General features: G+C 44.9%; 1 protein-coding gene across 5 annotated transcripts in view; it reads left to right on the forward strand.

Moving 5' to 3' along the window:
- The window catches only part of SLC25A26 (solute carrier family 25 member 26), a 95,718-nt gene that overhangs the window by 69,205 nt on the left and 2,681 nt on the right, over positions 1–23,832 (forward strand). For 3 of the 5 annotated variants that reach the window (XM_026110148.2, XM_026110128.2, XM_026110155.2), the window contains 4 exons: positions 9,146–9,215; positions 17,456–17,520; positions 19,028–19,101; positions 23,167–23,781. In XM_026110148.2, coding sequence (XP_025965933.1) covers positions 9,146–9,215; positions 17,456–17,520; positions 19,028–19,101; positions 23,167–23,263 — 306 coding nt within the window. In that variant the 3' untranslated portion in view covers positions 23,264–23,781. Of the gene's footprint in view, positions 1–9,145; positions 9,216–17,455; positions 17,521–19,027; positions 19,102–23,166; positions 23,782–23,832 lie in introns of those variants that run through there. The other 2 variants (XR_003260752.2, XR_003260753.2) reach the window with 1 other exon arrangement.

The raw sequence follows: 23,832 nt of genomic DNA on the forward strand, positions 1-23,832 counted from the left end.
AGTTTACAGGCACAGTTTTCTTCTGCTTGTGAATGCAGAGCAGCTGTCCTATGTGAGAATAAACTTGCATACCATGCACTAATGTAAAGTGAGTTAGAGAAAGAAGAGAGATCACTGAACTGTAAAATCACTTATACTGTGGGTGCTGATAAAGGGGGTATTGCAGTGCATAACAAGAAATAGATATTGCTCCAAATAGTCCTTATTTCCAGTTACATAGGTTAGCGACTCTTTTCTTAGATCACAATGATTTAGGAAGCAACAGTAAAGAAATGATGGTGATTTTAACAATAAAAAAAAGCTCTTATATTTATTTTGATATAGCATCCACTGGTTCCCTTCCCAAGGTTCAAAAATATAGCAGTTGGTCTTTTTTTTTTTTTTTTTTTTTTTTTTTTTTTTTTTTTTTTCAGTTTAGGCACAGATTATTGATATAAATCAAGAGGGAGAAGGAAACTGTATTGTGATACATTAACTATCAGGGCAGATGTTGTAATTCTCTGCTAGGGAGATCTGGTGTAGTGCTTCTCTGTCTTTGCAGCCCAGGCTGTACTTTACTCAGCTAAAACAATTCTGGAGTCTTCTCAAAGTTCAGGAAGAGAAGAGGTGCTTCGAGCCTCATTCACTGCCTGTAACACTAACTGTGGGAGAAGCACCCTGGCTGATAACCACTGCAGTAGTTTGGTCAGATTTAGGCTCTCTTAGATGAGACTAATGCTTCTGAGCCCATCTCAAAGCCAGCTGGCCAGGAAGAAAGACGGCAGAACATAGGTGTGGTATGCTTCTCGAACACCAGCCAAGCGTGTTGCCATCTGTATCAGTTTTACTTTTGGAATAAAGTTGTAAAATATAGTTCCCTTGCATATTGCCCTGGAATTTCCAGGGTGCCTCTGTAACTTGCTTTGGAAATACTATATGTGTTTTCTTCACTGTGGTAATTTCAGATTACGGGACTGCATTTTTGAAGTGACATTTTTGTGGGTTGTGGGGAGTCTAGCCCATCTCTCTTGCTTTGACTCTGCTGCTGGGAGTATGTAGTCTCCTCAGATGAGTATAGCACTGTGAAGTCTATCCCTTCTGCATTAGCTTTTATTCTGCTCTGTTTAGGGTTTTTTCTGTAATTCTAATCATAATTTCTGAGCACCTACCAACAGCATGTAAGAGATTTATTCATTTGTTTCATGTTCCATCTTATCCCATAGTCTGTCTGTTTTAGACCTTACTGAGAAGGAAGACAACTTAAATATCAGTTTTAGGATATTGCAGAAATGTGGGGCCTCAGTTTTATTCAGCAAAACAGAGGTTTTGAAAAATCAGAATCAAGAACCCACTGATTAGTTTGAGTGCAGCAATATCTCTTCAAAAATGCCTGCTTCTTATGGCTAAGTGGAAATGATCAGCTGAAAATCTGCATGTCCCTAGGACAGCAATGCTTTGTATGAGATGAGCCCTTCTCTTAGGTGAAACGAGGCTTGATCCCCTTGGTTTTTATATTTCTTTTTGTTGGCTGTTGTTTCAGAGCCAGTAAGAGTTACTCCAAAACAGCCGTAAATGGAGAATGCTCTCTTTACGGACCAAATGTACTGTATGTTTGTAGAAAGGCTCTGGTAGTTAGTGAGGGAGGAAGGAGCAGATAGGGCAGGAGGACGTAGATCTCACATGAGTGTAACTGAAAAATAAGGTGTTTTTATTTTTTTTAAAGAGGAAAAACAAACCTAGTATAGTGGGAACCTTTTGTGTTTTCCATTAGACACGTCCAATTCTGAGATGAGACACTTGCGCACTGCTAGGAGTATGTAATGTCAGGGTCACGCTGACTTCACCCTCCAGAACGTGTGCCAAAGAACGCTGCTCTCGCACATGCAGCCTCTCTAGGAGGGCTGTCACAGACTGTGCTGCTTGGCTGGCCTGGGTCCTGGCAGGCAAGATAAAACTCTTGGACTGAATACACTGAAGGTGAGGATCTGGCTCTTCTGGCACTGAATGGAGCCAAAGTTTCCCTCTTAGTCTTAGTGATGGGCAAAACCCAGAGCTCTTAGGCTTTCAGCAGTTAGAGTGCACTTACGTAATTCTTTTTTGTTGGTTTTAGCCATAAGATGAGTTTGCTCAAAGCTCTAAGTCTCTCAAATTAGCAGGTGTTTTTACAAAGAGATGTATTTGGTTGCACCTTCAGAGTCAATAGCTGGAGAGAGGGAGCTGAGATACAGGGGCAGATCTCTTGTGGGATTTTGCAGTGACTGTGCTGGCATGTGGTAGCAGCCAAAGGCGCTGAACAAGCAGAGGGCTGCTCCGGGAGAAGCAGCTGAAGAGTACGTGCAGGCACATTGCCACCCTGTGAAAGGAGCAGGGCATCGCTGTAAGGGGGACGGGGCGAGTCCAGCTGTTCCTCCGTGAGGCGGAGTGGTGACAGAAGGGTGGCTGGGTCGGAACAGGAGGTCTCTGTGTTTGTTCCTAAGCTGGTTTCTCTCCACGTGGTGGAGACCAGGCTTGGGACTGGGTTTACACATACTCGGGCCTCTTCTTTTCTCTCTAGGTTCAGCCATTGCTTAACCTAGGCACAAGGGACCCGTGTTGAAAATGAGCAGAGCTTGGGAAACTTGCTGGTGGACTGGACTCTAGATCTACATGAAGGCACTGGGCACACGTGCTCGTTTGCTTGGTCCTCTCGGTTCTCCCCTCCAGGACGCTGTGCTTCTGGGGGCCTCTCAGGCAGCCTGGTTTGCACTGGAGTGTGTGAAAAAGTCTGGTTGTGAGGGTGGGCTCAAGCCTGCTTCTAATTGTCAGTGCAGAGGTACTTTTAAGACATACCCTGAGGCGTGCTGTGCAAGGGCTGTTTAGTGGGTTTCCATCTTTTTTGGAGCTCGTTGCACCTGATTTTTAATGTTAATAAGAATGAAAAGTTTACGGAATGCTTCTGCCCAGGCAGCTGGGGTCCTCAGCAGTAATACGTGTTTATAACTCCACCACTGAAACAATAAACCACATGCTATTTCCCTCCTAAAATTTACAATCAAACCTGTTGCTGTTTAACAGAATAAGTAGAAAATAGAGGAATGTAGCCAAAATGGGCCTAAAATGGCTTTCCCTGCTCTATAGCTAGGTGACAGTTTTCCTTTTTTCCTGGAGAAGTGGTCTAGTATTTCTTTTCTGCTGTGCCCAGCTGCATGTAAGTCAATAGCAAATGAAACCCAGGCCCAGCTTTAAACCCATTTCCTTGCAAGCAGCGTAATAAGCGTTTTACCATACCTCGCTCCCTCTTTGAGTAACGATCAGGCTGATTTAAGGATTAAGTCCTAATGGTTAAATAACGCTAACGCGTCTGCCATTTGCCTAGGTGCTGTATCACAAAAACAGATTGCACTGCGGCGTTTCAAGGCGTGATGTAACTTGCAGCCAGCGCGGAGCGCGCATTCCTTTAGCATAAGGGCTGCATTTTTCTCACAAAAGAACAATGTAGCCAACAGCTGTTCAGCAAACAGCCCTCACTTTATTAGTGTCACAATAACTGTCATTCACACAGCCTTTAAGCACAGTCAAAGGAATGCTATCTGCCATCTGCACCGAAGAGCGAGAAACAAATGCAATCGAGACTTGCAGCACTGCAGACACGTCTGAAAAAGTCAGATGGTCTTGGATCGTCAATGCGCCATTTGAAACAGCAGAATTAAAACAGACTCGCGCCGTTTATAGATACAGGGCCGGATTGTGATGCTCTTGATCATGCTTAGACCACGAGCAGTTCTCTGGAAGTCGCTGAGCCTGCCAATGATGTCTGGGGATGGTTTTGGTAGAATATAATGTAATCAGTGTAAAGAGCATTTGCCTCAAATACTTTTTTCTTGCTGAAGAATCTTCAAAGACGCATATAATTCTTCCATGTAGTTTATTCACGCAGGCTTACATGGAACATATATTTTTTAGCAGGTAATAGAAGTGCACCTGCTCAGGGAAAGTTGTTCCAACTTTGAAGTGATTTTTTTTTTAAATTACTTTTTCCTTCCCAGTTACATAGCTGTCCTGTCCCTTCACACTGTGGAAGCTGAGGGTGTCTGGCGTATTATGCTGTGCCTTGCCATGGGAACACTGTTTCGGAGACAATTTTCTTTAACCAGGCTTTTAGCACATCCATTTTGATTTACATTCAAATGGGTCACAGACATCAATGCAGTATTGTATGGGGAGAAAAAGGGAACGAAACACTTTTAACATGAAAAATATGCTGTTGCATGTAGGCCAACTTTTGTTCTCTTTCTCTCAATTTATCTGAGATTTGGTTGGGTTTAAGTTCGAGGGCCAAATTCGCTGCTGGCATAAGCGAGCACAACTCCATTAGTGTGAAGAGCAGTCTCAACGTTTATGTCAACAGTGAACTTAGATCACTGAATTTTTCCCATGTTAGGGCTTGCATGTGTCCTGCAAGATAATATACACATGTACTGCACATATGCTGCACATATGCACATAAAAATTCACTGGGGAGGACATTTCGCTCATTGCTTTTCCATTTTATGTGTAGGAATTGCAATCTGCTCATGAATTCTTTGCTTCTCCTATAGCTAATGTGCCATGCATCTGTGAGGACCAGCCATGCAGAATGCCACGTTGCAAGTAAAATACCTAGTAGCAAAGGCAAGCATGAAGAATGGTTTTCTTTCCTCAGTCTGCAGGATTATGCATACACACAAATCAATATGATTAATTCGGAGAGTTTTTTCCACTCTCTGTTATCATGCAGTTGAACACTGCCTGGAACAGAGGGGAGCATAGAAATACTACAGATGCTTATCATTGGAGTGAGTTGTAATATTTACTCAGCTGCAGACCTAAAGTTTAGGGTATGCCATGAGCCCTGCTTGCCTCTTAATAGCTGAGGAATAGTAAGGCATCTGCCTTAGAGTGTATCATTCTCTCCAATGCTTCTTGCAGCTTTTGGGATATTGGTTTGGCCATCAGGTGCGAGAGAGGGGTGTGAGTGTTGGGCTTTCCCGGTGTCGCCGTAGCCTCGGGCTCCTGAACATACAAACCAAGACCCCACTGTGCTGCAAGCACAAAGCCGAAGGATGATCTCTTCCCCAAACGCTTGCCACAAATGTAAAGCAGAGATGGCAGGCATATAGGTTAGAAGCTATGTGAACTAGTGAAAAATTACTGGCCAGCTTGAGGTCAGCTGTCCTCAACACACATGGAGCCTCCTCAGTGCCATGCTACTGTGGGCACCATAAAATTCCTCCCATGATTAAAAGAGATAATGTTCTCTTGTTTTGTTTGGTTAGAGATTGAAAGGCATTTGATATATCCTAATGTTGACTATTCCAAAGTGCCTTATGCTGAGTAAAGTGAGGTGTCCAGGTGCTCTTATATTCTCATATTAAAAGAGCTAAATAATGGTCGTGATGAGAAATAGAGGACAGTGGCCTGTGGGATGGAGTGAGATGGGATCAGTGGAAAGAAAAGTATTACTTTTCTTTCACTACCTACATATAAGCTTGAACTCTTCTCTGCAAACATTGTCCCTGTGAATACTTGGAAGTCTGCGTTCAGGCTTCCCACCGTGTCCGACCCCTTGGGGACACACTCGCTGTATTGCTTTACATGGTGCGGCAATGCACAGCGAGTTTTACATATATATCACATAAGAGTGTTTACAAAAAAAATTAGCATGTGCTTGAGCTGGGAAGCTGCAGAGGGCCCCAACTGTACAAGTTTCCACGTGCTTCAGCCAGAAGATTTATTTCCAATTTGTTATTCATAAGGGAAGAGCGAGAGATTGGGATGGGGTCCTTTGAAGTGGGAAACAAAGTCTTCTATTCAGCCTTCAGCTGAACAGAATACCCATGACACAGGCTTGGCATGGCGGCCCGCTTTCATGTAGCGTGCTCGCTGTCGTTTAGCTTTCCTGGGCTGCGAATACTAGTGGGAACGAGTATTGCCCGGAAAAAGTCTCATTATCTCGTGCTGCCTTCTGTAGGACAAGCCTGGTGTAATCAGGTGGGAGCTGTCTGTGCAGAGGGGGGAACCAGGCTGATCAAATTGTGGCAATTATGTTTCTAATAGTTCCCTGTTTATGCTATCGTGCTAAAATGACACATGTAGGAAAAGCAGAGTAATTAGGGTGCTTATGCAGGCCTTCTGCAGGCACCTCTGCGCGTGCTTAACCCGCTCTGGGGCTCTGAACGGGGAGTCAGGAAACATGGGCTTTAGTCCTGCGTCTGACACTGGTCTGCCGCGTGGCCTCAGCCCCATCGCGTGGTACCTCTCCCAGCCCTGCCCGGGCTGAGTCGCGGGGTACTGGGGAAAGCTGCTCCCAGCTGGTACGGCATCCAGGGTAGTGGAGCCGTAACCGAGGCACTACGCCCGGGTTCTCAAGCAGAAGTCAGTGTTTTGATAACTGCATGTATTTCTTTCCAGGAACTAGTTTTTACTTGTATTTTCGAGCCTGTAATAGCTTCTATGCTTTGCTCTGTATTGTGCTAGGTGCAGCACAAAGCGAAATGTTTTTAAAGACCTTACAAGCCCATCTTACTGTAAAGCCCTGTCAATTAGTGGGTCCCTGGGCTATAAGACAAAACATGTGTGACCTTCAGCACGCAGCTTGGCCCGCAGCACGAGTGTGGTTAGGAAGAACGTGGGCCGGGGACTTGCTTGTCCTCTTGGCCCTGTGACACTCGTTCCTCTCGGTTTCCCCTCCTCCTGGGCTGCTGCACTCGTTCCCCTCTTCTGTGCTTCACATGTTCAGGTCTGGAACTCCGAATGAATCACCAAAATCAGAGATGGAAAAAAATGCATGAGGTCATCTCAGCTGGCCCTTGCCAACGCAGGATGATTCCCTACAGAACGATCTTGAGTGCCTTCTCCAGTCTATTTTTAAATGAGTCAAAGGAGAGGGCTTTCCTCTCCTCCCTGGGGAGACTGGCTCCACAGTTCAATAGACCTCACTGTTGGGGAATTTTCTTCCTGTTCTCCAGCCTCAATTCCCCTTTTGCCTAATTTAATTGAACTGTTCCTAGCTCCACCCTTCTAAACAATTTTCCATACTGCAAGACTCTTGCAATTACCTGTTGTCAATCTGCAAGCTGAACAGATGGGGATTCATCAGTTTGCCTTGCTTGGCAGGGGCTCTTTGTGCAGAACTGTACTAGGAAGTCAGGTTCCATCAGAAACTAGGTTTCAGAGCTGCATGCCAACAAATAGGAATCACTTTTTGCTTCCTATTTGGGCAGTGTCATTAACATAAACCCTCTCCTGACTGAGGCCAAGCTGGGCTTCTGGCAAAGCCATAGAAGTCTACGTTAATGTTCTAGCTTTCCTGTTAGTCCTCCAGCAGATCTTCTGTAGTGGTTTTTGCATAACAAAAATAACTGTTCTGAATTCCAGGGTCTAGTCGGCGATGTATATATACTTGGGGAATGTTTAATTAAAAAACCCAGTTGCTCTCTTTCTGTCAAGCAACCCCAGCACTTAAACTTCTAAATCCCAATTTTCAATTTGAGTTTTTTAAAGCACCTTAAGTTTTAGGAGGGCGGATTTTGAAAATGGGATTTATGCTTTGATAATGCTTAGATGTTTTGGAAAATAGTTCTCTTTGTCTTATGGATGTGCGTGTCCTACTGCAGGACCAACTTGCAAGAAAACAGTATGTCCAAAGAGTGTAAGTTATTCCAGAAAAGCAGCTTAAGGGTTTGAAGAATTATGAATCCTTATTTATTTATTTATGAGATGAAAATCAGTTTTTGCTGCGGGTGACAGCAGAATAGCAACACATACTGAAAACACCAGGAAAAAGAATGGCTAGCATTAAAGACACTGAAAGCCCTTTAGTGCTTTCGTAAAGCAGAGCTGCAGCTATTTAGCTGTGGCAAGATACCAAACATCGCTGTGGCTGGCCATTGTTTTTTGAACAGTTTGATTTTTAAAACATTCAGCTGAAGCATAACCACCAGCCAAGTTGGAACATGTGAGTCGCAAGGACAGCGCGTTAAATGAAGAGTCAGCAAAAAAGGGAAGCAAGAATCCTAGTGCCCCAGTGGACTGTGGTCATATTGCAGGTTGGGAGGCTGAGAGCAAGATCTCAGCCTAGCGTGGCTATCGGGTTGCTTTCAAGAATATTTTATAGCATAGAAATAATACAGCTTTAAAAAAAGTGAGATAGTGCCACAGCTATAAAATAGAGTTATTGATTTCTCTGCGGTAGGGCTCGGAAGGGCCAAAGATCCCATGCCTTTGCACTAAGCGCTCTTCTTAACATAACAAAATGGAAATCCCTGCTCCAGAGAACTTCCACCGTTAAGCGTTTGAGGAGACGGAAAAGGGGGAGATGAAGTGTGGGAGGAGGAGGAGAGAACAAGGTGACCGTAGCTGGTGTAATAAAAAACACCGTCCCAGCACGCCTTGGCCTTTGTTGCTGATACCAGTCTGGCTCATCAGACAATGTTTGACTTGATCCTTAATACTTGTTTTTAGAAGGCACCACTGGTGTTAGTGGTTTTAAATGTGCATGTTTAAATGACGTTATGAATTAAGTGGATTGGAGCATGGTGTGTGGGAGCGGTGGAGAGGAGGAGGGTGTGTGGTCCCTAATGACGCCGAGTGAAAAGCAGAGACACACCTGCTTTGCAGTATAATGGGAGTGATAAGAGTAATTTCTTAACGATGGTTTTGGGGAGGAGGGAGGCGGAAGGGGCTGGTTTACAAAGTGTAGAGGAGGGGAAACAGGATTCTCACCTCATGGAGCCAGGGACCGTTCGTTCTACATGGGGGCGTTTGGTGCAACTGGGCTGAACTGGTACTGGATATTGCATGACCCCCCCCCCCCCCCCCGTGGTCTGCTTCACACTGTTTTATCTGCCAAAAAGAAAATAAATTCACAAAATATTTGCAAAGTTGCATGGCCACAGGCTTAAATACATACATATGAAATCCCTGAAAGCAATTTGCTTCAAGCCCTGCTCAGTTCCAGACATCTTTCTCACTCCATCTGCTTGTTCGAGTACACAAGTTCCTTGGGAAAAATCACTTATTACATCACTGAAAAATGCCACAAAAATAGCTTTTCACTTAAGTTCCCATCCTCCGAGTTAACTCACATGGGGATCAGATAGATTCAAACATTTAATAACTTTTTATTTTCCTTTCTCTTTAAACACAGGATCTCTGGTCGTGGAAGCAGGGTCACGTGGTGGATTCTTGGCAGTCAGCAGTCTGTGGAGCTTTTGCAGGTGCAAAGGATTATATGCTATACTGGGAAAGACTAAAGAAGAAAGGGAAAAATGTGCAAATCTATTAAGTATAGCAGAACAGCATTCTTTTGTAATTCAAGTTTGTTTAGAAGAAAACGGATCCAGTTGTTGTTTGGAAGGAGGAAGGTTAGCAAAGGAAAGAGAAGGGGGGGAAAAAAAGACTCAAACAGGGTGTCTGTTTGAAAGACAACCAATTTGTTTTTGACAAATTTCTGTTATTTAAAAACCAGGGGCCTGTCAGTCAGGCTTTGCGATTATTTCAAAGTTGATTTGTGAAATGCTCATCCAGGGGAACTTTGCTTGGGTGCGGGTTTGTGCAGCTGTCTGCTCCGAGCAGTTCCCCAGGGGCTGAAGTGATTGCAGTGAGAGGCCGTGATTCACCGTTCATGTGACGGCTCTGACAGCCGGGTAGATTAACTAGAGTCAGGAGAGCAGAGGCTAGCACTGCACCAGCCCCAAGGCAAAAGCCTTCCGCAGCGAGAAAAAAAAGAAGGACAAAACATCTGGGCAATCACCAGACACTAGAGCAAGAATAAAGAGTGGCAGAATACAATACTGCACTATTTATTACCAAACAAGCCAGAAGTTAATTGAATTCTTCAGGAGGCTTCTTTCTTCATTTTAGCCTACTGTAGATGTTTCAAAAAAAAAAAAAAATCAATTAATGACTCATCAGTATAGCTGACAAGTTGGAGGAGAGACTCAACTGTCGTAGTAGAAAAAGCAGATTAGTACTTTAGAGATGGATAGCCAGAGGTTTTCCCCAAGAAGCTAAAATACTTTTTAAGATTCCAGATCAGTAACAGAATATGTGGAAAAAATAAATCCTGTTAAAAAAGAAATTATAGCATTTCTTGAAATAGAGATTATCAAAAGCAAAGCTTGTTCTTTGATGACTTACAAAATCAGAGCCATTACTTCATATATAATTTTTAAAAATAAGCTCTGTTAGGGGAATTGAAGTATTAATAGCAGCAGAATTCCGGCAGAGATTAAGCTATTGAGGCTTCACTTTGATAGGCACTGTGCGTACACATGCGAAGAGAGGAGTCGTTGCTTTAATTGCACACAATTTAGTAGAGCAGGCACACAAGCTGTGAGGGAATGGTTTAGGTAGAATTGATTCTATTTTGGGGTGGAGAGGATATATTATATGATCTTTTGTAGTCTCATCCAGCCCTATTTTCCAAGTTTATGTAATGGGAAGTGACTTTTATTCTGACTAAGATTTGGTCTACTTTTGGATTTCATACTGCCTTCATCAGTGCAAACAAAATCAGAGCGCTTATTTTGAAACAGAGCATCCTTTTTGTTTTGAAACAAAACAATCTATCAGATGAAAAATGCTTTAAAATGGAATCTGTGTGTCTGCAGGTGTGATAGGGGATTGTTAATTTAACTCTGATCTTTTTACAGTCATATTGATACAAAACCTGTTTTCAGGCATGTTCAGAGAGCTGGAAAGTTTATCTGATTTACCCAAGGCCTTGAGGAGTAGTTTCCTGAAGTCCAATTTAGAGCCTCAATTGGAAATCTAGCGCGGTGTGTCCATTTCCTTCTGTGTACATCTTGATTCTGGCCAGTTATGCTTGGACTTGCTACTATTTGATGGATGTTTGGTAGTGTCTGCTCACTTTCTAGTAGAAATATTGCAGAAGGAGCTTCCAGAGGCACAGTCATGCATGAACGGTTCGCTGCGCTTTGGCACACGCTTGGGAGACCTAACGCTTTGTGCTTGGGGAGACACCAGGTTCTGAATCAGCACAGAGACTTCCAGGTTTGTGGTGGTGATAGATGAGACAGTGCAGCCTAAATGACTTCAGAGGAACTATTCCCAAAGCAGAAATCTTTGGAGAATTGGAGTCTTGGTAGATCATGTTATAATTGGTGATGATATATTCTACTATAGTACCTTATGCCTCTAGCTTCATTTCCTCCACCCTGCTTTTTCTTCTTTGTTCTTTCCTTCCCCATTCTTTCCTTTCCAACAGCAGTATTTTTAACTTCTTCCATCATTTGTCCTCTGAGAGCCTGCTTCGAAACGCTCAAGATTAAATTGTTTTTGGATCAGAACCTTACTCTTCTATCTCCATTCCCTCCCTCTGTAGATATGTGATAGGCAGGTCCAGTATTGACCTAATCAGGCACTGCATCCATTCTGTTGCACTGAAAGTATTCAGCCCCTTTGCTGAGTGGAGGAGATGGAAAAATAATTTCCTACCTACTGGAGATGGAATCCACAGTTAAAAAAACAGTAACTACCTACTTACAGCTTCAAACAAAGGGAACGAAAAATAAATCAAACTCTTCCTTATCCCTCTCTCCACACCCCAACCCCCCCGCCCCCAGTACCCTGCAAATAAAATGTGTGTATGCATCAGAATCGTTTCACCACATTATAAACCTTGAAAGGAAAGGAGGTTATCCAGAACACAAATTTTAAACACAGAGATAATATCAAATGCCACCGTGGTAGCAGTGGGATGGAGAAGTCATACAGACGTTCTTCTACTGTGTTCTTTGCTTGAATTCAGTACTTTCTAAAAATATATTATGAGTCCTGAGGGGCAGGGCAATAAGCTGAAACAAACTGAAAGAAAAGTCTTGTTTGGCTTCCCTGTATGGCGTGCACATATGTATGCGTGTGTCTGTGTGTGCTTGTTAGCTCCTAGCGAAATCGTAATTGATTATTTGGCAAAGACGGAACAGAGAGCAACAATATATTGAATTCTATCCCAAATGCCTGTGAAATGGCAGTGACCTAAGCCAAAGTGCTGTGAGAGGCTTGACTCTTCCTTGGTGTGTGCAGATGTGTAAAATATATGTATGCAATCCATGGGCTTTTTATAGAAACATAATAGAGATGAGCATAAATATCAGTTAGAGATTTGGAATCCTCTCTGTATCATCTGTTAATAATTTAATCCCTGGAGGTCTTGTCCAGCGTTATCATCATCTCTGGTGTCTTAACTAGTGGAGAAGTTTGGAACAGTCTAGGAGAGAAGGAGATATCTGAGCAGGCACCTGGGGAGGAACCCAAGGGTAGATCTGCATTATATTTTAAGCCTAAGGTTGTTTTTGAACCAACCTTGTGTCTGAGCTGTTTGGGTAACAGCCCGGATTTGGGCAGAGGTTTTGACAGGCTCAAGGCAGGTGAGGCAAACGTGCCCCTGTGCTGCAGACAGGCCAGAAGTGTTTTTGCCTGTGCCTGGTGCTCAAGTCGTCTTTGGGCTTGGCTGGCGCAGCCGGCCCGTTCTGCCCCTGAACGGTACCAGGGCAGATTGTCCCAGGAGAGGCATCTTGGCAGGTTTCATACATCTTCCATGGAGCTGGGTCCATGGCAAGGAAATTCTGCTGTCAGCTGCTGACTGTTGTTGGGAGAGCAAAACGCTGCCCTAAACTAGTAGGGCAGCTCCTGCTTGTCAAAGAGCCTGAGTGTCAATTTAACACAATTGAAAATTGTCTCTACTAAAGACGCCCTCTTTCTCCCAGAACGTGTGGCTTAACATTAATAATTTACGCTCTGTGGTGGCAGAGTCACAGACAGAGAATGGAGGTGCAAGCCTAGTAAATAATAAAGCACTAACAAGAGCTTTTTGCACTTTAATGGAGAAGATTTCCCATCATTTTTTGTTTTGATTTAATTAACTCTGACAAGATTACATGCTGTGTCTAAAAGCCTCTTTAACTCTACAGCTCTGAATAAATTTTGGAGTAGTTCTCCAGACTTCCCTTCAGTGTTGTCTTGGACCATGCTTCTAAATCTAAATTGCTAAAATCACAGAAGTGCTTTGTCTGTTGGTACTTTTGCTCAAATCTGGAGAGCTTCTTTCCTGGGTGGCTTTGCTCTATCATTATCAGGAGTTATTCCTGCAGTCATAAAGGACCAGGATAAAATTCTCCTTAAAAATTAACATAATATCAATAAAATACAAGTTCAAATAAGAACTGATTGAGCGAAGAGTTCTGAGAAAGACTATCTGTGAGTTTAGAAATCACTCAGTATAAGAGGATGTTGTGAGGTTTAGTAGGGTAATGTCAGACCTGATGCTACTCAGTTTTTCAACCATAATTTGGGATTCAGTCCTGAATCTGACCTGGGGAACCTTCAGATAGCAGTACAGAAAACAGTAATGAAGACAGGCAATAATACAGGTCATCTGGATTTTTTTTTCCTTCCCTAAGGTGAGCTGATTCAAACAAATACGTTTTAATAGTCCAGTACAAGTTTATATCTCTCAAAACAGGTTTGACCTACAGAATAGGGCCGATGTTTCAGAAGGGGTGCTGGGGTCAAGCTAAATAACAGAAAGTCAGAATCAGGAGAAACTCCTGTGATGTCTGGCCAGGAGGGTTCCCTGGGCCCTTTAGAGTGGGTGAGAACAAGTTAAAGTGGTGAGGGGAAAAAAGAGGGTGCAGGAACTGAAGAGGAACTTGCCTTCCTCCCTTCATAGGATCTCATCTGAGGAGTGTTTGAAAGAACCAGTGACATATTTTACTATAACAGCAGCAAATTGTGCAGGCAGCCACCTTACTGCTAGGACTTAGGGCAATACATTGTTCTCAAGTATTTCACTTCATTCAGATGCTTCTCAATTTTTATTCAAATATGACAGCTAGATAGGGTAGAAAATGCCAGTAGGAAAATAGGATAATATCCAAGTCTTCAAGAATTTTTCCTCTTAGCGGCCAGTAAAGGGAAATTGTTCTCTTTGCTTGGCTTTGGTTTAGCGGGTATCTGTCACTATCGCTTCCACCAAGAGCCGGTCACTGGGGAAGTATGCACAGCAGAGGGATTTTCTGTTTAGCATTCTGCTCTTAGGAAAGTTTAGGCTGCTCAGTTGACATGTGTGAGTATAGTGTCTATGTAACTTTTCAGGAGGCAGGTAATGGATTTTCAAATACTGCGTGAGGCTCTGTTTTCCCATTAGAATAGTTTATCACTCTACTAGAAGTATTAACAAGCCAAGAGCTTTCTCCCTGTGTGCAAATCCATCTTTATGCCAACCCATAGAGACCAAGTCACCCCTTGGTCCTTCTAGGACAAGGGAAAGAAGGAGCCTTCTCCAAGAGTGAGTCAGTGAGTGAGTCGGGGCTAGCCAGTGAGTCCATCTGGGCACAGACTGCTTCTGAAGGGTGTCTTTTTCTTTTTGTCAACTTTTCAGAGAAGCCAGAGTGAATAGGAATGTATGGTTGGATGTGGTTGATCCTTCCCCCTCGCAATACTTTGGTATCTGGTTTTCCTGGATGCAGAGTTGAGCAGACTCCAGCCCTGTGTGGCAACTCTTGGAGGAGTTGGTGATGGCAGGATTGGACTAGATAAGTGTCAGAGCTTTTAAAGAAAATCTGTTGGGCCTTCCTGTGTATTGGACAATCTGGTGCACACCCTCTTATTTTGAACGATTAGACTCTGCTGCATTAGTTTGTATCTGTTTTATTAGTCTGATGATTGGGAACAGTCATATTGTAATAAGTTTCTTTACTTGGTTAAAGTAGGTGGGACTCAACAGTCCCACCCTCACAAGCTGTAGCCTGTTCTTGGATATGTGTGCAATAAAGTTGAGGAGGTCAGTCTAAAACCACCTTGGGCATTTAGGGTTAAGGATGGAGCAAATTATTTTTCTCAGACTCATTGCCTTCAATAACACATAGTTCTCAATAAATGCTAGTTTTAAGCTTGTGTTTTTGTCGAGCGTATACAAACTTGCATTTAATTTAGTCACTATCTTGCTGCTTGTTGCGCTTATGAAGCACTTTATTGTTGCTGTTGTCATTCTAAATTGATTGGTAAGTCTGTACCAAATACTTCCCAGTGACAGAAAAAGAAACATGGAAATGTTAACAACAGAAGAACTTGAAAGATCCAGATATTAGCTGGGAAAAAATGAAAACCTAATCAGCCTTGATTAAACCTTTCAGATAAGAATGTTTGGGAACATTGTATCAGAATAAATTGTACTTTTTCTAATCCTTCTATCAGCCAAGATTGAATCTTCTGCCAATAAGAAACTCCTAGGACTGAATGCTTGAAAAAATTGCCAGGGTCTGATAAGGAAAATAAGTTAGTCTTACCAAAGTGTTACTGTCAACTCTATAGCTGAGTGATGTATCGAGATCTTTGCTGTCAACTCTATAGCTGAGCAAGGCATTGAGGTCTTTGCTTGATACAAGACTAGCAGCCATGTGGTTCACTGTTTAATTTTATCTTGTTCTGTGAGCAAAGGAAAGGCTTCTGCATCCAAACTTGTAAATGCACTGTTTTCCATGGAGATGATTTTTCCTACTCTAAAAATACATCACTGACACGAGTACCAAAGTTTCTAACCATATCATTCTCTCAAAGCCTTTGGGTCATTTAGTCAAAAACTGGCTGACATTGAAAAGAATTTTGTCCTTAAAGGAGGTCCAAGAATGGGCAGGAATTAGGTTGTTGAGTTGGCTCCTTGAGTACAACCCATTTTTCTACTTTTTTCATGAGGTATCACTGCTAGAAAGCTTCTGGCAAAGTGAAACTGATGGGTCAACCTTCTGTGAGCAGAAGCGCTTGCTCTGAGCTAGGCGCTTGGGGCTGCTGGTTAACTCCCCTTCCCTGCATTCTTGTGTGAGGTCCAAGGAGTCGCCTGTTTGCCGTCCTGCATGTCCTAAATTGTCATGGAGCATTCCTTAATTAACCTTGGGAGTCAAGACAGGGTGCCAGCTGGCCCAGCCCCCTTTCTGACAGAAGTCAGGATTTTACTATTTTAAATGACTGAGGGAGGGGGGATACAGGTAAAAACACCAGCCAGTGGAGAAGATGGATTTTTTTTCATTACTTTACAGATTTAAAAAAAAATGCATCCTCCCATCCCAAGAGAAGAGAGATCAATTTTTCTACATTCCATAAAACTTGGAACAGAAGATAGATTATTTTTAGCATATTCCCTGGATACTGTGTAGGCTTCAGCCTTTGGAGCCACTTCTTTCCCCACTCTAGCAGACACAGGATTTATACAAGCTCCAGAGAAGAAAAGAAGGGAAGAAAAGAGAGAGAGATTCAAAACAAGTCTCTCTTGTCTTCCCTCCTTTCTTCCCTTGGCTTCACTTACTGCTGGGCTGCTCCTGCATTTTAACTGTTTCCTTCATTTCACCTCTTCCTGAACATGAATTACTTGTTTAAAATATTGAGAACAGAAGAAGGGGAGAGAGATTAGAGTTAATTTTAAGATGGGAGAAATAAGGCAAAGGGAGTAAGAGCCTGGGAGAAAAAGCAGCAAACCTAGTCCCTAAGTAGCACGAGAGGCCGCGGCTGTAGCCACAGGGTTAAAATATGGAGAAATACACAAATTTATGGGTGAGATGTGCACAGGGACAAGCCTGAGATTTCTGGCTTTCAGTAAGAAAGCCACAGCTGAGCTGGCTGCTCTGAGTGAAAGTAATGAGCTCAAAGGGTGATGTTTGGGATCGATTACAGACAATAAAACTGCCTGCGAGGAGAGGATGACACTTGTGGGAGCTCGTGGCAGCAGACTTTGGACAATGTCAAAACTCTTGGGCAGGTCCAGGTTGTTACTTTCAGAAATGGAGCTGATCTCCTTCCTTGGAGATGAGCACCATCCCGGGCACTGGCTTGTTGTCTTTTCTAGGAACAGAATCCCAGGTCTAACATTCAAAGTCCAGATCCTGCCTATATATGTCTGTATATGTATATGTCTTGTGAGCAGGCCTGAAATGCTCATGCTTCAGGTGCATAGCATATTTCCTCTCTTTTCATTCCATCTTTCCAGTATTTGAATGGTCACACTTGAATTCTCAAGACAGAGCACAGCATGATGAGCTTATTTTTCTTTCTCTGCTAGTGAGTAAGCAGGTTCTTTCTGTCATGCTTGTCCATAGACATTGAAAGTAGAGTCTGTTACCCTGAAAGTAGAGTCTGTTACCCTTAAGTTGTAAGGTCTTCATATGTTAATATATGTACAGAGACAAAAGAGCACAAATCTCAACAGGGGTGTTTAGATTTACCGTTAATAGTAGAGAAGAGTTTTTCTGTAGGTCAACACACAGGAATAAAACACTCTGTGTACAGACATTTGACAAATGTACCTATTTTCTGAAGTGAGGAAACATGCTGTAGGCATTAATAATGAAGCAATGTTGACCATAGCTATGGGAATTAAAGGCAGTGTGGCATTCGTACTCAACCAACAATGTCTCACTTGTGTTTGCTGTTTTAATTTGCTCAGGTGGATTTGCAGCTGCAGTCACCACACCTCTAGATGTAGCAAAGACAAGAATTATGTTGGCAAAGGTAAGTGGTGGAGGAAGCCAGCAGACAAGCAGGTGAATGGCTTGCGTAGTTTCGTAGTTTCTTAATGGTTACAACAGAATGAAATCCAGCACCTATTAATAATGACTTCTGCTCTGGTCCTCAAAGACAGGATTAGATGTAAACAGACATTATGCACAGAACTTATGAAATTGTTGTGCTCCTTTCCTTGAATTGCTTTTCTTGTCCTTTCCCAGAGGAGCTGTCTGAGAAGGGCCTGCACTTGTGCTAGTCTCTAGACTTCTGGAATCTCCTGCAGAGTCTTTAGGAGAAAATCCTCATAGGGTCAGATGCCCAAAGTTAAACATCCCATTGGGGATTTATTCCTCTGTTGTTTTTGATAATAGTTGAGATTGTGTGTGTCTTTCCCAAGGAGGGCTTGGCACTCGATTTTTCTATCCTGAAATTTCAAGCCACAGATATCATAGTGGCATAGTTCTGCCAACTAGGGCAGAAGGAAGATTGCTTGTAAGAGTTTCCATTAGCATTCCCATCAGTACCTTGCTGACCCAGAGCAGAGCTAACCAGTCACAGAGCCAGAAGCCTTCAGTGGGTGAATGTTCCTAAGGCTTTTTCCTGCCCTGAAAGGAGCTGTTGTGGTCGCAGGTCAGATATCCTGAAGTTTCAAGGTGCAGATTTTTGCCCTATTGCTCACGTCCTTCAGCAAAGGGATGTTTCTTGTTCATGACGTGCACCTCCTCAGCTGAGTCACACTCATCCGTGTCCACCATGTCGATATTATGTCGTGCCTCTCTCATTGATGGGTGTTATACCTGGTGCAGCTTTTTTGCCTTTGGATAGAGCGTGTGATACAATTGTAAGAACTGGGTTTCATTTATGTTTGCTGCTCTCCTGAGCAACCATGTCAGCATGGGTAAGGGAATGATGGTGCTCTGAGATAATCTGACACCCTTCGAACAGCATCTTTATGTTAGTCATCTCACACTAACTAGATCACACATGTAATCTAATAGTCTGTAGTCCTGCTGTTTGGCCTGTTTTCCACTCAGAGTAATTTTCACTTGCAATACACTGCTCATGTTCTTTTTTAACCATTATTTGTAATTTGTATTGTTTTAGTAAATCTTAAGGCAGCTCTCCATCAGATTTTGAAGTCGGCGAGCAGCAAAGTCACTTGTCAATGCTTTGAGAATGTGTTTTTATTAATGTCTTACTCCTGTGTCAGCTGCTGGGCATAGAGCAGTCTAGTGCGGAAGAGGTGGGAGCCCCGGTTCTGTAACTAATCAGCTCTCTGAGCTTGGAGCGATTGCTTTCTTGTTCTGTGCCTTGATCTTTCCCTTTCTGTCCTTTGCCTCCTTCTTGGAGACAGTGAGCTTTGCCTGGGCCTGGGGTGAGGAGACTGATTAGGACCTCTGGAAGTGCTGTAATGTAGCACTAAGCAGGAACAGGGAGCTCAGTAAATAAAGCTCAATAAATCTCCTCGGCAACAGTTTTCTGAAGGGAATGTCTCTCTGTTTTTGTGGCGCAGGCTGGTTCCACCAATGCAAGTGGGAATGTTCTGGCTGCTCTCGGTGGCATCTGGAGGACACAAGGCCTGTCGGGGTAAGAACATGCTGAAGAGCACATCTCAGGTGCTTGCATCTCCAGATGTGTCTGGGATGCAGGGGAGGATGGGATGGTCTGCTTATGTTTAAGTGCTATTGGTGTCACAGGCCTATGGATTATTACTGTTTTTTATGGATACCTGCTCCGTTTATGTTACTGTGCCCTCTTCAAGTGTGAGAGCCATAGTGGTTACTGGCCACTCATAATGCCAGTACAGAATAACAACCGCAGCCAACTTAGGCTCCTTCAGTCCACGAGTAAGGGCTGTGCGTCTGTCTGTAGGGCCTATGTCCCACCTGCCCTTGGCCTGGAGGAGATACTAAGTTTTTCTGGAAGCTTTAGTTGGGGCTTTTTGTTGTAATTTCTCATAGGTTTTTAATCAGCCTGATGTGGCCGATGCTTTCAGGGTGCTGTTTCAACATTCGTAAACCAATGCTTGAAGCAGCATGTACCTTTCAGCTTTGTGGGAGATAGCTTTCTGTTAACATCTGAGCTCTGCTCACACAACTAATAAAAGTTCAATACTCGTTCTACACATGTGGAAAATAATTCAAAACAAATTGCAGGAAGTTCCTGGACACTTATTCCAGGAAGCCATCCAGCTGCTATGCCCCCACCAGGCTGCTTTTATAGTTGTGTTGGCTAAGGCTCTTTCTTCAAGACGATGAGGTGACCCATCTGCCAGCTGGTGCAGGTCCTACACTGCTCCAAGGGCTCTAGGGCATGTTTTCAGGGGGACTGGGAGAAATGAGGCCACTTCTACTGCTGAGGAGTTGAGTGTTGGACTTAAACAGGCATCCTGGTGTGGACTCGGCTGGGGAACCCTCCCCCTTCCCCGGGCAAAAGCAGAACATAAAAATGTGTGTTTGTGTTCTTTTCACAAGGGTGTTTCAGCAGTGCCCTTTTCTAAACAACTCCAAATTAAACTCTGCCTAAAGATAGTACCCATGGACTAGGACCAAAGGGAACACAATTCTGCTGAAATCAAAACAATAAGTGATCTGGAGAAAAAGTAACATGTAAAGTAGGCCAAGCTGCGTCAGCTGCAAGGAAAAGGAAGAAAGTCTTGGGAAAAATAAACGCAGAGGCTGCCATGCCTGCTGCCAATTATAAATCTATTAATCAAAAACAATAAAAGTGTCGGGCTTTTTTGGCCAGTCGCAACATGAAATGATTTATGGCTTCTCTAATAAATCTCGTACTCGAAGAGGAGGAATTCTGGGGGCAGAAAGATGCATTGCTTATTGCCACCTTATTAAAACCAGAGCACAGGGCTCAACTTCCTGTTTTGCACCTAGTAAATCCTTGTGCTTCGCGCCAAGAAATTCAGCATCCTTTTCTGTCCAGAGAGAGACAGGCCTGCAGTAATAGAATAGGCATAAGATTAATGCACCAGTTTGCCTGTTTGCTCATCAGGGGGTTAAAGGAGTCGTTCGCATTAATGCAGACTTGCATCTTTTCTGAGCGCTTTTCATTCAAGAACGTGGTGGCATTCACAACTCAGTGGTGAGAAAGACAAGTGTTATTTTACTGATAGGAAAAATCTGGTCAGATGGCTTGTCCCAGCTTGTGCTTAGCTGGTGACAGAGCTGGCAGTTCACCCCGGCAGTCCTGTTCCTCCACCTCTGCTGCTCGGCTGAGCTTTCTGGTCCGTGCTGGTTTAACGTGCCTGGCAGCGTGGCGCGGTGGGCGCTAACCACGCTCTTCTCCGGAGCCTGATCTTGCAGATGTGAGTCGTAAAAGCAGCCCCAGTGCTGAGGGCTTGCTGCTCCAAGAAATACAAGCTGCTCAGAGGAGTGAGGTGGTCCCAGTGCAAAGCTGCGTTCAGGTAGAGGCGGTGGTTTTTCTCAGCGTGGGCACCTCTTTGGACCAGAGTGTAATGCAGAGGTCTTGTGGCCCAGCACAGGAAGCCTTTTCAAGCACTGGCCCGTCTTTACGCTGTGTCCAGGCACTGCAGGGCCTTTTCCAAAAGGTGACTTCAGACAGGAGTGCTGGTTATTCTCTGTCGAGAAAGAATTTGCCTTAAATTGCTGAGTTGCAGCCCAAAATGTTACCTTTGACTTTGGAACTGTAGGGCTAGATGCATATTTGGGTCGGGAGCCCTGCAATGAAGTGCTGCTCCCTGGACCGTCCTGCCGGCCAAGTCGGGGAAGGCCCATGCACCCCGGGGCGTTAACACACCTGCAGCCAGGCGCCACTCTTGAATTTAAACTCAGTTCCCAGATCTGTGTCTGCTACTAAGCCGTTCGTTGCGCGGTTGAAGAAAGTATGACATAGCTGTTCCTGAAAGCCTACATTTACTCTTTGCCAGTCATTCTCGTGCTGTGTATTTATTACAGCTGTTGATCGCGAGAAGGCAGTCTTGGAGCCATCTAGCCCGTGGTGCTGGGTCTCACCAGCAGCTGGTAGAGGTTGCTTAGGCTAGAGTGAAGAGCAAGGCAGGTAGAGAGCAGCCCGTTACAGGAGCGGCAGGGTACCACAGCCAGGTTTCTGATGGGGAGAGCAGAAAAAGCCATTTCTCTCGTCTTCTGCTCGAGGCAGGTGTGGCCCGGTGGGGTCGGCGTGCCGATGCACGGGAGTTTGGGTCAGTCCTCACGTAGACCTCGGCTCGCACGTCCAGGCCGGCATCTGAGCCATTCGGCTCTCTTTTCTATGGAAACACGTGCACATGCGAAGCATGGACTTGAGAGGCCGGGTGGGCAGGCGAGGGAAGGGAATTGGGGATCGCAGGGCCAGGATTCTTGGAAGTGATGCTTAGTAATAGATGTTGCCAGGGCTGCGGCTTCTAGGTAACTCAGTTATCGGCCCCTGTTTGTGTAATAGCTGTGCCTCAGATGGGCTGTTCTGTAAATGAGCGTCTGCCGTTGCTCCTGTAATCAGGGCTGTCTAATTCGGCTGGGAAGGATGGTGCGTGTTTCGAGAGCGACGCTGCGCCGTAGGATTTACCCTATCAGCGCTCTGTCCATACATGCCTTGTACAAATTACTCTGTTTTAAAGCTGTCATTATGGTAATAGACCCAATTGCTGTCTAGTAAAGCCATAAAATGTTTCCATCTGCCCGTGTGCTCCAGGCTTCTTAGTAAAGCTCATTACAACAGAAACCAGAGTTGCTGCAGCCAGAGGTTTCCCGGGCTCGGCGCGAGCGGCGGTGCGGAGGTAGAGCAGAGCACTCCCACGCGCCCCGGGGACGCATGCTTCTCCCGCGCGGCCCCAGCACTCAGAGCAGTCCTGCTCTCCTGGGGAATTACACATAATCCCGCTCTGGACAAGCTCCTCGCTGGAGCCCCTGGAAAGCCGAGGGCAGCGGTGTCCCCCTCGCCGCTCAGCCGGAGCGTGTCGCACGAGGGCTCCCGCCACGCGGGCCGGAGATCAGCGGGGGCATGCCTAATGGGGTCAAGCCTAACGTTTAATCCTTGCTTACAACTAAGGCAGCCTGTAATCCTCTGGGAGGATACATTGGTCTATCCTGAAGTTAAGAAACCAGCTAAGAGCGTAGATGTGTTGAGTAATCAGCTTTGCATTGGTTTCCTATAAACTTCCAAGGACGATAGGACCAGGCACCTAAAATCCTCATGGTGAACGTGCAGCCGTTCCTGGTCCCGGCTTTGCACGCGTACGTTGCTGCGGAGGAGCGGCTGCGTTAGCAGCGTTGTCGCTGCGGTGGGGAGCGCCCGGCTGAGAGTGGGCCCCGCCTCAGTTTACCTCGTGGCACCGGCGCTGCTCTCCTCTGCCGAGGTCGGGAGGGTGGCCGGGGTGCTGGACGCTTCCTGTCTGTCCACAGCCTCTGGGGGGATTTCTCTGAACTCTTCTTTCTGTGGAGCAGCCCGCACCTTCCTGCAGCTTTGTTTCTGCCCGTGAGGAATACAGGAGAGGGGTTAAAAAACCCGCAAGGCTTGTGAGTACTCTGTCAGTAAAGCCCAGACGACGTCCTTCAAAGAGCAGTGTGGTGGGATCTAAGAGGTCAGCGAGAGAGGAGCGCTCTTAGCTGTGTTTTCCGAAGCTTCGGCAGGCAGCCACGCTGCATCCGCCCTCCGCTGAAACTGCCTTTCCTGTGCCTTCAGCTTGTTTGCAGGTGTCGTCCCGCGGATGACGGCGATCAGCCTGGGAGGGTTCATCTTCCTGGGGACGTACGAGAAGACTCGGCAACTGCTGCTCTGAGCCGGCCCGGCGACTGCTGCGAGGGGTCACGGAGGAGCTGCCGAAGCCGCTGGCCTACGGAGAGGATCTGCCCGGGAGCGCGGCTGTCCCGCGCCACCTCTGCGCCGCGCTCGGAGCAGCTGCTCAGCGGTCTGAACGCCACTTTCACTGTTAAAGAAAAGTAAATCCTCAAATAATCCAATTTCCCAAAAATGAAATTTTCCTGCATGGAAAGTGAGTGAAGTCATTGCGAGAGTCGTGCCAAAAAAGTAACATTTGGGGGGTAAACAGCTAATTACGGTGGCTGAAAAAGGCATTATTAGCACTCCTGCAGGGGAAATGTTTTGCAAACCTCCAGCACGTGGGCTGAGCGGGGAGGCTGGAATAAAGCAAGTTTTCATAATTCGGTGACACCTGCCTCATAACACAGGCAGGGCTTTACTGTTAGTGGCAGGGACTGATAGAGTTACAGCCTGTTGCACTCCAACAGCACCGAAAATATTCCAGGTTGGGAGGGCTCTTTGTAAAAGACAATAATGCATTTGTTTCTGTTTTGAGCCATATTTGTGAAAGTTTATATCCCTGTTTAT

The sequence above is a fragment of the Dromaius novaehollandiae genome, chromosome 12, assembly GCF_036370855.1.
Source record: "Dromaius novaehollandiae isolate bDroNov1 chromosome 12, bDroNov1.hap1, whole genome shotgun sequence".
Taxonomy (NCBI): Eukaryota; Metazoa; Chordata; class Aves; order Casuariiformes; family Dromaiidae; genus Dromaius; species Dromaius novaehollandiae.